Source organism: Mus caroli, chromosome 10 (genome assembly GCF_900094665.2).
Source record: "Mus caroli chromosome 10, CAROLI_EIJ_v1.1, whole genome shotgun sequence".
Classification (NCBI taxonomy): domain Eukaryota; kingdom Metazoa; phylum Chordata; class Mammalia; order Rodentia; family Muridae; genus Mus; species Mus caroli.
Genome location: NC_034579.1, coordinates 65,179,745 through 65,195,028, shown reverse-complemented (window position 1 = coordinate 65,195,028; position 15,284 = coordinate 65,179,745). Strand labels below are relative to the sequence as shown.

General features: G+C 43.0%; 1 protein-coding gene across 4 annotated transcripts in view; it reads left to right on the top strand.

The window, feature by feature from the left end:
- The window catches only part of Bicc1 (BicC family RNA binding protein 1), a 219,437-nt gene that overhangs the window by 69,673 nt on the left and 134,480 nt on the right, over positions 1-15,284 (top strand). For 3 of the 4 annotated variants that reach the window (XM_021173984.2, XM_029482954.1, XM_029482953.1), the window contains exon 2: positions 6,058-6,104. In XM_021173984.2, coding sequence (XP_021029643.1) covers positions 6,058-6,104 — 47 coding nt within the window. Of the gene's footprint in view, positions 1-6,057; positions 6,105-6,204; positions 6,273-15,284 lie in introns of those variants that run through there. The other variant, XM_029482955.1, reaches the window with a different exon arrangement.

The window sequence follows — 15,284 nt, the reverse complement described above, 5'->3', positions numbered from 1 at the left end:
GTTTAGTGTGCAGAATACAATGTATGGTATAGCTTTTTTTCATAGCTAAGTTAAAGCGATTGGTAATTAAATATATTCGCAACATTGCAGGCAAGAATGGTGCTTCTTGAACAGCAAAGTTTGTCCATGTGGTAACCAGAAAGCAACTTTGTTGCACATATGCTCTAGTAGGTTGTGCTCCAAGTAAAAAAGCAATAAAACAAAACTTCGTGAGATGGATTTAAAAACAGGGCTGGCTGGAGAGTTGTCTCAGTAGGTAAAGTGCTCATTGCTGTGCAGTGTATGGACCTGAATTCATACTCCCAGAACTTATGTAAACCAGGGCAGGGTAGTGTGGGTCTGTCATCTCAGTTCTCCTCTGTGGGAGACAGAGACTTCCCCAGAAGACCTCAGAGTTAGTGTGGTGGAATCACAAAGACGCTTTCGAAATAAGCTGACTGATACCCGAGGTTGTCCTCTGCCCTACATACGTACACAGTTGCACATACGTGTCTCTCTCTCTCTCTCTCTCTCTCTCTCTCTGTCACATATACACATATGTGAAAAGGAAACAGGAATGTATATACTTGAAAAAATCATTTTACAGTTATTAAAAATTATTACATTTATTTATTTGAGTGTGTATGTGTGTGTGTTTGTGGTGCACGCCACAACATGCTTGTAGAGGTCAAAGGACAACGTGTGTGTGTTCTTTTCCCTTCATCCTTGTGGGTCCCAGGGATTGAACTCAGGTCATCAGACTTGGTGGCAAGTACTCTTAACCAATGAGCCATCTTGCTGCGCTACAACTATTATTTTTAATTTAAGCTTTTTTTTTTTTCAGGGAAATCTCATTGTTTGTCTAGGTCATGCTGAAAGATACTTCATATTATGTTTTAAATCTAAAATTCCTCATCCCTGTGTTTTTAGACTTAGGTCCACGAAGCATCAAATGCTATGAAAGAAAAAAACAGTTGGAAAGGAAAAAGATATTTAAACAGAAGTTTCCTTGAGCCCTAGGAAGACTTTAAAAAAGAACCCCCAACCCCTTTAATTCGGTAATTACCCAGGAGTGCTCTGGAGTTGGGGGGCCGTTCTGGTAATAGTTTACACCTGTTTCAACCTCTCCCGTTTTTATTGGCAGGGACTGTGCCATCCCATATTTCTTGTGAGGTAAAAATATGAAATAAAACATGGCAGAGCCCTGGAGAAACTATAATAAACATAAAAACGAATTGTTCAGCTCAAAACATGAAACTCATTGCCTGCACATTTAGCCAGCCATATTTCAGTAGTATCGAAGGAATTTAATCCTGGAGTTGTGTGTTAGGAAGGAGGGAGGCAGCTGCTTTCATTGGCAGGAAAAAGACAAGGTTTTAAAAATCCAAGAGAAGTAAGCTTTGGAACATCGTGCCAGTGTGATAGTGTAAAGATTGGTGAAAAAAAAAAATAAAAATCACACTAAATTGTGATGCGCTTTCCATGTTTTTGTGGGAGAAGGGGACAAAGAAGTCTTACTGTGAAGGGCTGCAGGCTTAAGCTTAAGGGAGAGTATCTTTCCCACAGAATATAAGAAGACTTCAGTGGTCATCAAGCAACCCCCCCAACATAAAGCATAGGTCGGTTTATTTCATAGGCAACATTTTCCTTTCCAAACATATTGAAATGCTTTGGGTTAAGATAGTATTGTGTTTCTTATTTTTCCCTTGGAATACAGCTCTCTGGTGGTCCGCCCAAAGTCCTCTTTCCTGGTCAGGGATAGCAGTAGCTTAGCTGTGCTGCTTCCCCGTGGGGGACAGAACTGGATGTAGCTTCTATTACAAGAAGAGAAATAATCAAACTCGTGTAAAGTTTAATCTGGACAGCACTGGCGGTATGCAAAGGTTTCTGGGAAGGTTGGTGGTAGAGCTAAGTTGTCATTCTGCTTTTGCCTCACTGGTTGGGTGGCTTTGGCTCTTAGCATGGTGAGGGGTGTAGGCTGAATAAAGGTCTGGACATGGCTGCTTCTTTGGCTTGGCAGAGGCCCCAGATATTTGTGGATGGAGAGTAACCGTCTCTGTTTTATCATGGGTCTATAGACTCAGCATGTCAAATGTCTTGAGTTTACATTGAGAAAAACATTCCATGTTGATCCCATCCCTCTCCCCCCAAACTGTAACTTCTTGGGAGGAACTTGGGGTTTCCATACTGAGAACATCGGGTGCATTTGAGAGGAGGACTCTCCCGTTAGAGCTCTGAAGGACCTGTGTTTGAGAGAAGAGAAGAAGGCAGGGGCATGCTGTTCTCTCTTGACTTCTACAGCCTTTTCAGATGTGTTTCACAGAGTCAGTAGAAGTCCCCAAGGAGGTCCAGCAACCTCAGGTCGAAGTACAGAGAGTTCTTACAACATGTCAGGCATAGATGAGCCCAAAGTGGTGTCTGAGACAATGATTCAACCAAGCATCCAACCAGGATGTTTTGCCTTGACTCTAGGAACTTAGGAAAAACTCACATCAGAATTTAAGGAAAGCCAGGCTCATCTGTAGTTTCTTGTCCAGCTGGCTTCCCTTGCTATACCTACCTGTTTGTGAATTCCATCTCTCAGTTATCCCGTAGACTCATGGCTCCACAGAGCTTATGTTCAAGGTCCCTTAACAGGAGCTTAAAGCTTCTTGTTAAGAGCCATGACATCCACCTGGCTTTGTCACCTCACACACGCATGGCAGCTGTTCACATCATCCCAAGAGGCTTGAGTGCCACAATAATGCATTGCTGGATCCTATTTGCTGCAACAAATTTAACGACAGCCTATTTTTAATTGTTCATTTTATGATTATCTGTTAATTGTTAATTTCTTACTGTGTTTAATTTACAAAGTAAACTTTATGCTAGGTATCTGTATGAAGGGACAAGTTGCATAGGTAGGGTTTCTTAACTGAGGTTCAGTCCTCTGTCTGTGGCCTTAGATTGTACACCTTATAAATTGGGGTAGGGGTGGGTGTTCTACAGAAATTTATAGAGTCAAAAAGAGCCATGATCTTTGATACCAGTAAACATCCAGTTGTGACTCCTTGGCCTGCTGTTTCTTTTAAAACCCCATCAACATTCTAACAATACCTATTTCTGATTGATCTTTAGTGTTCTACTCAGTTCGAGAATGTAGGCCATCATATATTGGTTCCAATTGGAGAAGTTTCCTTGCTGTTGTTATTTGAAGGTGTTTGGAGGTTATGACATGGTGAGCTGACTCTGAGTAGAGCGGTCTCCTGAAGGGAACATCTGTAGTATGTTCCCTTTGCCTCAGGGACTTGACATTTGCAGATACTTGCTCTGAAGGAGACTATACAGTCAAAGGCATATTATTTTGTTTCCAGTATGGATGTTGGAAAATATCTGAGATGCTAAACCTTCTCTCTCTAAGGGAACCCTTGCTGTCACTAGATTTCTTTCAAATCTTGTTGTACTTGCTACTTTATTTCCATGAAGTTGTCAGTGAGTGAACACATCCCTTTTCAACTATTTTTATCCTCAAGTAAGGACTTTGCTCAAGAGTTGGATGGCCTGCAATGTCTCGAAGACATTTGCTGTTTGGTTAATATCCTTAGGGCTAGGCTGTCAGTTTTATCCTGCTAGAAGAAACCTTTCAGACCCTCCAGCTGGGGTCGATCAGTTGTTCTGAATTCAGAATTCGGTTTTACTTTTTTGTTGTTGTTTGTTTTAGTATATTAGTATTGACATGTCTCCAAGTTAGGCAGTTGACCCCACAGAATAAACACAAGGCTTTTCCAATGACAGGGCCACCGAGTGTGTATTGACTGTATGGGGTTGGTGCAGAAGGGAGTATAAGGGGGTTAGCTTTAGGGATTAGTGTCTATTGCTGATGAGATAAACTGCCACCATTCTCTTGGCCCAGAGCAGATGGCATTCACCATCTTACAGTTCTGAGGCTAGACGTCTGCAGTGGATCTCTCTGGGCTAAAGTCAAGGTTTTAGCAGGGCCATGTCGCCTCAGAGGCTGTAGGAATCCTGCATTTCTTTGACTTCCAGTTCTGGAAGCCATTTGTATTCTTTCTCTTGTGGCCCCCACCTCCTCTTTCAAGTCTTTCTCATTATTGATCTCTGTCTTGTTTCTCCCCGGTGCCTTTACTGTCACGATGTCCTGTTGTATCCTGATTCTCATGCTTCATTATTTTAAGGATGGTTATTTGGATAACCCAGGGCAATCTTCCTCCTTCTATTATGTAATCCCAGGTCTCAGAGGTTAGGATATGAGTATCTTTATTATTTCAATCCCACCACATATTAGATAGAATTATTATATTTCATTTTAGCTCCTGTTTTCCTTTATCTAATTGTCTTTGGAAATACCAGAAACATGTTTTCTGTTCTGTTGTTTTGATAAAAGAAATGTTGGTTAAAAAAAAAAAGCACTTACATATAAGTAGTTGTGAAATTTCAGTTGATGAAAGAAGAATTTAAGCTTTATCATTTGTTACTTCTGTTTGTGAGACTCACAGTAGGGGCAAGTGTCATTCTTAAGGGGACACTTCTTGCATCTTTAGTCATTTTAACAAGTGCTATGAACATGTGCATATGAACACACATGTGCATCTACAGGCACATACACATATATACACATACATATAAACATCCACATACACAAATACTAATACGTGCACGTATTCTAACAATACGTGTAAATACTAATACACATATTCATGTCTTCATACACATTACTCATGTACACATATGGCCATATGGACACATACATACATGCATGTATTCACACATATACATTCCCACATGTGCACAAACACATACAAACATGCTACACAACGCATGTGTCTGGGTCACCCTACCTTCTGGACTTTAACATCCAGGAGCTGGTGCTCCTGCTTCTGCCTGTCCAGTCACCACTACTACATCTTTGCATCTCTTGTTAGAAAGAATCAGCTTGGGACTGTGATAACCATGATATCCCTGTGCTGATGGCTAAGTCTCTTCCCTCCTCTCCGATTCTCCACTCATCACTGAAAGCCAATTAAAACGCTCACAGGTCACAGGGTGTTTCAGGACACGGTAACAAACCCCTCATCCCACATTAAATTTGTTGTTGGTCTTGACCTTGACTGCCATTGCTTATTCTTATGTTGCCACGTTTCCTGCTGTAGGAGTGAATGGAGGAGGGGATTGAAGTATTGCAAGAGATGAACTGAGGTCCAAGTATGGCATTTTGTCATTTAAACTATTGACATAAAACACAGCCCTCACCTCAAAGAGAGTCAGTCTATTCTGAAGCCAAAGATGAGTGACTTGACCTGGGGACATGGATTCAGGTTATCCCAAGGAATGTGTTTCTACAAGGAAATGGTTTCATGAACAGCTTTTAGTAACAGACAAAAGACCTATTTCTAAGGCACTTTTGCAAGTAGATTGGTGGGAATATCGGCACCTGGGTTGCATGGAAGTGGGGAACCTGCTGTAGTCTCAGATGCTAAGGCCCTTCTTTGCTTGGATTTGGTAGAAGCTAGTGGTTTGCTGAGTTAATATAATCACAAAAGGTATCACCCCAATAATCACAAGGATGTTGCTTCAGACACAGATGTGATCAGTGACTTAACAGGACCTAAAGATAACCCAAACTTTCCAAATCTCTACGTTCAATTAGTTCTAGCCAGATATCCGATATAGACATACATTTTCATACATGGAAACTTCAGTTCCCATGAGCATAAAACTTAACCAGCTCAGAAGTGGGCTGACTAGGATATGCCCTGATGCCCAAGATCCATTACAGATGGGAAGTATGGGGAACTATAGCTTTGATTATGGTTCATTCTCCCAGCTTTGTTAGTGTGGAAGGGTAGGGCAGCTTCCATCTAGCATGGAGACAGACTCTCTTGGGTCTTCCACTTAATCAAGAATGGGTAATCAATAAGATATTGTATCTCATGCTTCAATTCAATCCCTGATGAGGTCTGGATGGGATTGTCTTTATCTTTGTGATCACAGCCCTGGTGCTTGAGGGTTTTAAATATAAACATTGAAACAAAGAAAGTCTTTTTAAATGTGTACATTTTTTTTTTTATTTATTTACAGCTGCAGCTGAAGGAAAAGGCCGAAGTGGGGAAGACTTTTTTCAAAAGGTGAGTGGCATTTTGCCCTTCTCTGGCTTGGGGGATGTATAGGAAATCCCCTTGTGTCTGCGGCTATGCTGGTGATGCCGGGCTGGTTTCTCCCACCCAGGACAACACCGACCTGTTCTACTCATCTGCTCTTGGCATGTTCCTGCTCAAACCGTGTCTGGCCTAGAGGTGGGTGGGCATCTCTCACGCTGTCCTTCTTTTTAGTGAGCAGAACATGGGTTGGGTTTTGTAACAAGTGACAGGATGTCTCTTCAGAACTGCTTGCTCAAAGTCGGGACCATGCCTGTTCTGTCTCCTCTGTCCCCTGAATGTTCTGACCGTCAGTGAAGCCAGTTGGGCCCATCACACACATAGCAAGGAGAACTATGGTCGGGTCCAGTTGTGAAGATGATGATGAGAAATTAGAATGCTAGCTGATGAACTTGAGTTCTCTTCCTCAGAAAGCCTTTGGTTGGGAGGAGGCTTTCCCTTTTGAAAAGATGGGCTGGAGTCCGTGGTTTTCATTCCTTTTCTCCTTGTATCACTGTGCTCAAACCCCAGCATCCAGATTTGGAGAGCACATTGGAAGAGACAGCCACAGCAGAGGAAGCCGGGTGTGTGGAGGAGGTTAAATAATAATGGGGAGGGAACCGTTGGGAAGTCGTTTTTATCTTGTTTTCCGTATGGTACATGTTTTGTGGTATGGGGAATGGGTGTCAAATTCATCATTCATCTGTGGCTCCATCCAAAAGTTTGAAAAGCAGGCTTCCTTATACCTGGGGCTCAAACTGTTTCTCCATTTTGAAAGTATTTATCTGTCATTTATCTGTCATTTATCTCTCCTGCATGCTGGAGAGAAGAAAACCAGCCAGGCAAGTGTGCCTTAGGTGACTACATGGTACCTGCTGTATAGGTATGTATGTATATATATATATATATATATATATGTATATATATACATGTATGTGTATATATATATATATACATACATATATATATATGTGTGTGTGTGTGTGTGCACATATATATATATATGCATATACATGTGTACACACACATAAATGTATGTATGTATGTATATATCCACCATATATACATACATGTGTATATGTATCATATATGTATATCATATACATATCATATATGAAACATGTATACATAAATGTATATGTATACACACATATATGTATATATCATTCATATATCTGTTTATCCATCTATCTGTCTGTGTCTGTCTATATATCTATATTCACACAGCTGTGTAAATGGAACCACGTGTCTAAATCCAGGCACACGTCGTGTACTACTCGGGCTCTTACCTGGAAGTGCAGAAGCCACTCTTGTCTTCAGGTGAAAAGGTCTGCAGGTTTGTTGTGGGAGGGACTGGTGCCCTCAAAGGCTTTGAAGGCTCATGTTGGAAAAAATCAACTTAATAAAAGGCAAATGTCCAAGTTTACTGGAAAGAACATGTCAGTGTTTGGACCAGACAGCAACAGAACCATGACTCTTCTGCAGAGTAATGAGGCATGGAGGAGCTGCCACCTAACCATATACTCTCTAGTTTCCTAGAGTGACACACCGGTGCTCCCACACATCTGTTTGTTTGAGACAGGATCTTATTCTGTAGCCCAGGATAGACTTAAACTCAAGGAGTTCTCTTGTCTCCGAATTAGTGCTGGGATTGCAGGGGTGAGCTGGTATACCTGGTGGTTACTGTGTGTCTGTAAAGGAACATACATACCCTCTCTTCTAACTGTTGGGGTCTCCCTCCCCCCCTCCTCTGTGTGTGTGTGTGTGTGCATGTGTGCTCGTGCTTGTGCGAGCGCCAAACAAACATTTAAACCCCTCTGTTTCCGAGACTCAAGTTCGATTCATCTGGAGATTTTCAGACATTTTTCCAGGTCTGGAGAGGTTGGTTTTTCTCCTTTATTGTGACCCTTCTTAAAGAGGGGAGGAAAGACGTTGTGCCACTTTGCATTATGTGTTGTGGAGATCTATGTAAAAGTCATATTAAACATGAGAGTACTTGCTGCAATATGCTAAATTGCTCTGTGTCATCTTTTTCAAATTAGAAAAATAGAATATATTGTTTGGAATAGGGAATCACAGAAGCCTACAGAGCTTAAACTAGAATTTAACAAGAGTAAAGTTTGTTAAATACCATGTCTGTCAAGCTACTATGGTTACTGTCTTTCTGCTCCTAGATGTCTTCTCTCACAGAACCCCAGTTACTGCTTCTACCAAAGATATGCTTGGTTTTCTTTCTTCTCTCTCTCTCTCTCTCTCTCTCTCTCTCTATATATATATATATATATATATGCACACACATATACATATATACACATATATATACACATACATATATTCATAGATATACATATATATATATCATACACATATATGTGTGTGTGATGTGTATGCATATTTGTATATATGCATGTGGAGGCCAGACATCTCCTAGCTCTGTGCCCATTATTTTCTCATACCATGCATGTTTTCTTGAAATGTTTTATATACATGATGGGGTAAAAGACTTAATGTTCTGTCACTGGGAAAACGAGCAACTCCGTAGCTTAAGGAATGGATTCGGTGAGTTTGGCAGTCGGTGCAGACTTGGTTTTCTCTGGCCTGTAACATTCAAGGGGATGCTGGTCCAGATTTCTGGTTATTTTCTCCCATCTTACAGTGAGAGAGTTAGGGTTTCTATGGCTGAGAAAAAGACACCATGACCAAGGAAAACATGACAGATACGGTGCTAGAGAAGGAGCTGAGAGTTCTGCATTTTGATCCAACTGCAGCCAAGAGAGGTCTATCTCTCAAGCAGCTAAGAGGAGGGTCACAAAGCCTACCCCCACAGTGACACACTTCCTCCAACAAGGCCACACCTCCTAATAGTGGCCCTGCCTGGGCAAGCACTACAGAGAGACTATTGAAATAATTTTGGGGGGCATTTCTGCCCCACACTTTCTCATTTAGCTCCCGCAAAAACAAATATCAGAATTTATTAACAAGCTAAATTGGGCAAGTTCTGAGACTATCCTAACCTACATCCCTGCAATAGCCCCTATGTCACTTGAAGTCTGGATCTTGCCCGACATGCTTTGATTCATATGTGTCCTTAGGGTGAGCTTCTCTTTGCCAACTGCTCATGGTCCATCCTGCCTCATGGTGATCTTTTTCTCCACCCCCCTTTTCTCCTTATGGTCTTAGTCTGGGACTCCCCACATTTCAAGTGCCCCCTGCCCCCTGTTGTGCCCAGTCACAGGCTCTAGGCTTTTATCCTCCAATCAGAGATTACTGGGGAGCATTCTCTACAGCACATTGTCAATACAGTGCCCTTGCCCAGACTGCAACCTGATCTTGGGCACAGAACTCAGCATCTGAGTACACGGCACATAAGACCAACCCCAACAAGAGACCCAAGTTCTTGCCATGCAGCTGGCTCACTCCTAAAGGCATGGGGCAGTTGTGTCCCTGTTTGAATCTGGCTGCCACCACGTGCAGGCATGAGCTCAGAGTGGATGGGTCTATTAAGGTATCGCATGCTGTGTCCTTGAAGCCAGGCCTGGATGGGAAGTTAAATGTAACCACAAATAGGGCAAAGAGTGAGAGGAGACAGCTGGGGGAGGGGTCATCTGGAGCAAAAGAAAAGGGACTCTTCAAATGCTTCCCACCAAAAGCTAAATGGTTAGGAAGACGTGTGGTTCATGTGCAGAGCCATCACATGGTACATTTTTTTGTGTCTCTGGGCTGTTGGAGCGCACATAGGAAGCCCCAACCCCATGAAGAGTTTGTTTTCTCTCTGCTCTAGAGTCTAGCTATGTAGGGTTGGGGGTGCAGACAGGGTCTATTCGAGGACCCCGGGGTAGGGTCTGATCCATGTCGGTCTTCTTGTTTGCTGAGGTGTCATCTGCGCATCAGCTGATGTCTGTTGCATCTTCATGGGGCTTTCTGGTTTTGTACATCAGTGTCTAAACTTCCCTCCTTTGCTAAGGACACATTTTTGGGGGGGGTTGGGGTTACTGTTGCTGTGATGAAACATTGTAACTTAAGGCAACTCCAGGGCGAAGGGTTTTTTCCCCCCCTTACATTTCGACACTGTTCATCATTGACAACGGTCAAAGCAGGAGCACACAGGGCAGGAGCCTGGAGGCAGGGGATGATGCAGAGGCCACAGAGAGATGCTGTTTTACTGGCTTGACCTTTCTTCTTCCAAGAGGGGAGAAGCAGAGTGCAGTCACAATCGAATCATAGCAAAACCAAACTCCACAGGATAAATAACCCCACATCCAGTGTCTGGGATTCAGTCACAGTCTTCTGAGCTCCTTTAAAGGCTTTGCTACCCGTACACACAGCTTGTCTTATAGGTTCAGGCTGGCTCCCGTCCATGGCTGCTGCAGTCCTTGGCTGTTGTCCCATGGTACTGGGATCTCCAAAGGGATGAGGGCTCTAGCTTCTCTAACAGCCTCTCCTGGGCTCTATTCAAAGACTCCTGATCTTTCACCTGGTACCAAGCCTCAATTTCTCTCTCTGACCCATTCAATCCTGGGGCTTCAGCAGCCACTGAGGCTGCACCTCACTAATGGCTTCTCCTTGCTTCTCATAGTGTTGAGCCTCAGCTCCTTTCTACCATCCCTTCCTGCCTTTAAAACCAGTACAACCTGGGAGACTCTTCCATAAGACAGAGTTCAGCTGCCAGTACTAGGCACAACTTTGGCCTAACGCAGCTTCTGTGTGCTAGCCCTGAGGCAACATTCCCAAGAAGATTTCACCTCTGTGATGCAGGTCTCTTCTTAATCACAACTGATTCTTGAACCACAGCTGACCAGCATCCCTTGTCCCAGCGAAGCCAAGGCTTTACTTCAGTAGTGTTGGTCTGTTGTTGTTAATCCCACCTAATTCTTCAGGCCCAGCTGAATTCTTAGTTCAGAATGTCAAACAGCCCTGATAGTCTTTGTTTCTCTCTGAATTCTCACAAGCCAGACCTCCATTATCTGCATTTCTCTCAACACTTCCAGACTCCTACAGAACAGCTCACCAAGCATTGAACACTCAATGGCTTTTCTAGCCCTGAGTTCCAATGCCCTTCTACAATCCTCCCCAGAATATGACCAAGTCTGTCACAGCAACCCCCTATTATCCTGGTGCTCATTTCCCTCCTAGTTAGGGTTACTGTTGTGCTGTGGTCAAACATCATGGCCAAAGACAACATGGGTAGGGGAAGATTTGTTTTTCTTGTATTTCTACATCACAGTTCATCACTGATGGCAGGAATCAATGCAGGGCAGGAACTTGGAGGCAGGAGCTGATACAGAGTCATGGAGGAGTGGTGCTTACTGGCTTGCTCATCATGATTTGTTCGGCTTGCTGTTTTATAGTGTCGGGACCACCATCCCATGGGTGTACCACCCCCTTCAATGGGCTGGGCCTCACTTATAGAACATAGACTTGTCTGATATTAAGGAGGTGATTTCCCAGTTGAGGTACCCTTTTCTCAGACGATTATAATGTGGGTCAAGTTGATATAAAAGTAGACAGCACATTCTTTATACAAGACTAAGGGCCCACCCTATTCTCTGTGGTCACATGCGGTGATTTTTAACTCACTACATCCGTCGTTGCCCTGTATCCGAGTAAGCTGCTGGGGGTGAAGGATTCAATATATATCATCCTGGAGGAAAGCTTAAACCTCTTCACCTTCTAATGTAGGAAATGATTCTGTAGGAAATATTTACGGTCACAGAGAAATAGACCAACACAGTAAAGTGCTGTTTATTAAATGTATATATTCGGTTTGATTGACATATTTCAATTGCCTGTCATTTATTATTTTTTTTTCTATTGCCATCGTTGCAAGTCATCTCTAAACAAAAATGCAATCAATCTGAGAAAGGAAAAGACTTAACCTGTGATTCCATACATTATATTGAAATAGAACCGTAGATGTAATCATTCTTTTGCTCGCGTATATGAAGGTGACTTTCAGTATTTTCTGGGTAACAGGGCTATGGATTAAACTATTTGCACTCTGTGTGTGTGTGTGTGTGTGTGTGTGTGTGTGNGAGAGAGAGAGAGAGAGAGAGAGAGAGAGAGAGAGAGAGAGAGAGAGAGAAAGCTTGCTTTGCAACGTTCCCTAACAATTATGTCTTTCATTCTTTGGCTCTGTCTATTCTTTACAAGGGAGGGAGTGGCTCAGCTTATCAGTGGTCTCTCTAATTTGTTCTCCACGCCTAACAGCAACTTTCATCTCAGCACATGGAAGTGATCTTCCAGGTTGTTTTCTTCCTTGTGGCTTTTTTCCTTTGGGCAGTGGTTCATGGCTTACTCATTGTCTACTCCGTTTCCTCTTCATCTTTTTTTTCCCTCCTCTTGTGAAAATGATCCTAATCAGCCCTTTCTTGGCAGGAAAATGTGTTACAGTGTATAAGGTGGGGATGGATTCGGGGATGTCTTTCCAGTGTGACTCATCAAAGCCAAAGGCTCTTAGGTACTTGGGTCTTGATGGCTGATGAAGTTGAAGTCCACTTAGCATCTCTGTGGCCTTTGATGGGATCCCCAGGGCTCCTCTGCACGGGGCTATGCACTGCACCCCCCAAAGCACACATCACATATTTTAAACAAAGGGTTTTTTTTTATTTTATTTGTAATTAGATATTGGATGCTTCTTTGGAAATTGACCAATCAATTGTGCCCTGGCCTAGGGCTAATGGCATAACTAACTTGGAAGAGATACTCCTCGGTGGCTAATATTATACTGTTATCACCCTAAACTCCTGCCCTTTAGGAAAAAAGATTGCTTTTGGTATTTTTTGAAACTACAAAGTTAAGGAGTGTGGCCTTCTAGAGGAAAAATTGCTTCAAGGAAAGCTTAGTCCCCTGTACCCCAGAATGGATAGGTCAGTTGTCTCAGCTGAGACAACCTTAGTCTTTAGTTGGAAGGGTGTTAGAAGTGATAAAATTCATGGAGTCTCCTCCGCTGGCCATTCATTGCTCTGTAAGTGTTGGAAGCCTGACCCTCCTCTATTTTGTCTCATCGTTTAAAAGCGTATTCAGTTGACTGTGATTTACAAAGGTGACTTTTCAAATGCCGAGTCTCTATGCTTAAACGTACTCTTTCTTTTTTCTTTTAGATTTGTGGGTGGGATGGGGACGTCCTCGTGGAGGCAGGGGTCAGGGAGGAGGTATGGGATGTGGAACAGTTGGAGGGTGGACCAGGAGGGGAAATAAATAGATATATAAATAAATACATAAATAAATAAAAGATAAAAAAAGAAAAAAATATTCATGAAATGTTCAAGAAAATGGATAGGCCAGAGGTCATCATGCAAAAGAAAATAAGACAGACTCTGAAAGAAAACAAAAAGTATCTGTGTGTCTCTGTATGGCAAGGCATGTAGGGTGCAGGAGCTGCAGAGTCCAGAAGAGGGCCTCAGATCCCCGCAGCTGGGGTATTAGGAGATTAGGAGCTGCTGGCCATGGGCACTGGGAACTGAACTGGGCTTCTCTAGGTGAGCAGCAAGTTTTCTAAACTGCTATGTGATCTCTCCAGTGCCCATTGATACTGTTTTTATCTCTCTCTCTCTCTCTCTCTCTGTGTGTGTGTGTGTGTGTGTGTGTGTATTTGTGTATGTGTATGTGCGCGTGCGCGCGTGCATGCATGCATGTGAGTGTGTGTGTGACCAATACACAGAGAAGTCAGTACAGTATGTAAATATTTCTGTTTTCCGTAATAATGGTTCAGGGGGACATCTTATCATTTTATTCTTCTCTAAGTAACTTGACCCTTGAATTAAGTGATCAAATATCCTGGATGTTATTGTCTGATGTCGAATATGTAGCACTTGTGGCTTTTCTAAACCCGCTCTTTGGCAGTTTAAAAAAATTGATTCGGATGTACATTCTTTCCTGAAAGAGAGTGGTCTCGGGCATTTTCGTGGTGGAGAAATGGACTTGGGAATGTTTCCTTTTCATTTTTGTTTTGCCCCCTTCGCCCCCAGTGAAGTGAGAACCATACGTGAATGCCTTCCTTTCCTTTGCATTGACTGAGGAATTTGTCAACATAGGTGACCATTGATCGCCCACAGTTTCTGTTGTTTGTTATCACCATGACAACAGACTGGACAGGTGTAATGTGGATCCTCCCCCCCAACCCCCAGTTTCCTTTTGACTTTCTTTCCTGAGTTTTCCATTATTTATTTTGGAAGATGATTAAAACTGTATTTCCCATGAGCCTAGTTACTCTGGAATTACTGGGGAACCTTAATATCCCTTGAATAAGAGAGCAAGAAACTTTGAGGGCTTGGCGTTGTTTTTAAGTTAAGTAGATCTTCTCTGGTGGTGGGTGCTGTTGGGAGCCATGTGGTGTGGCCTGTTCCCCAGCTCTGGAGGTTTGGAGAGGCCAGGCTCTTCTTGGCTCTAGCCAGCTCTTGAGAGGGAGGTATTGGCAAACTTGAGGCAGTGATTTTTCTCAGGGCTTGATGGGAACAGGGCTGTGAGTTTCTTCCTATTTGAGTACTTCTCCGTTTATGCTTTTTGTCTCCTGATAATGAGACCTGTTCTTTTGTAAGAAAGGAATCCTGAATCCCTTCTGTCTGATGGGTCTCTTGGGAATGCTAAAGAAGAGGCAAAACTGACTTCCAAAAAGCTTGACTCTGAGAGACCAGGCCCTTAGCTGGAGGCATTAGAGTGAGAGAGAGAGAGCGAGCTGGTTTCAAAGCTGAACTCACGGACACTGATGCCGTCATCCTTGGAAGCCATGACTGTGGAGAGACAGGGGTTCCCAGATGGCTCCTGTCCTCGGGTAGCACACTCGAGAAGGAGATTGTAAATGTCACACATTGGGTAGGAAACGTAGGGGAAATGTAGGCCATGATCCTTTTTCCACTCTAGAGACTTCAAGGCTTCCTTGAGGCCCATGTTTTGAGTAGGATTTTGATTTCCAGAGACTGCCTCCTTTAGGAAGGGAGTGTCTTTGGTGCAATTGGTGTGTTGAGGGAAGGAAGGCCTTGTGGCTGAGCTGCTGGGCAGGGTTTAACGGGGTTATGGTGTCTTCTATACCCATAGCCCCATAGTGTCTAAAGGAGGCTCTGGGCTCTGTGGAAAGACATCTTTGCAAAAGAATCAATGGGAACCTTTGCAGAGGCAGGGATACCCCTTCATTCATATATATATATATATATATATATATATATATATATATAT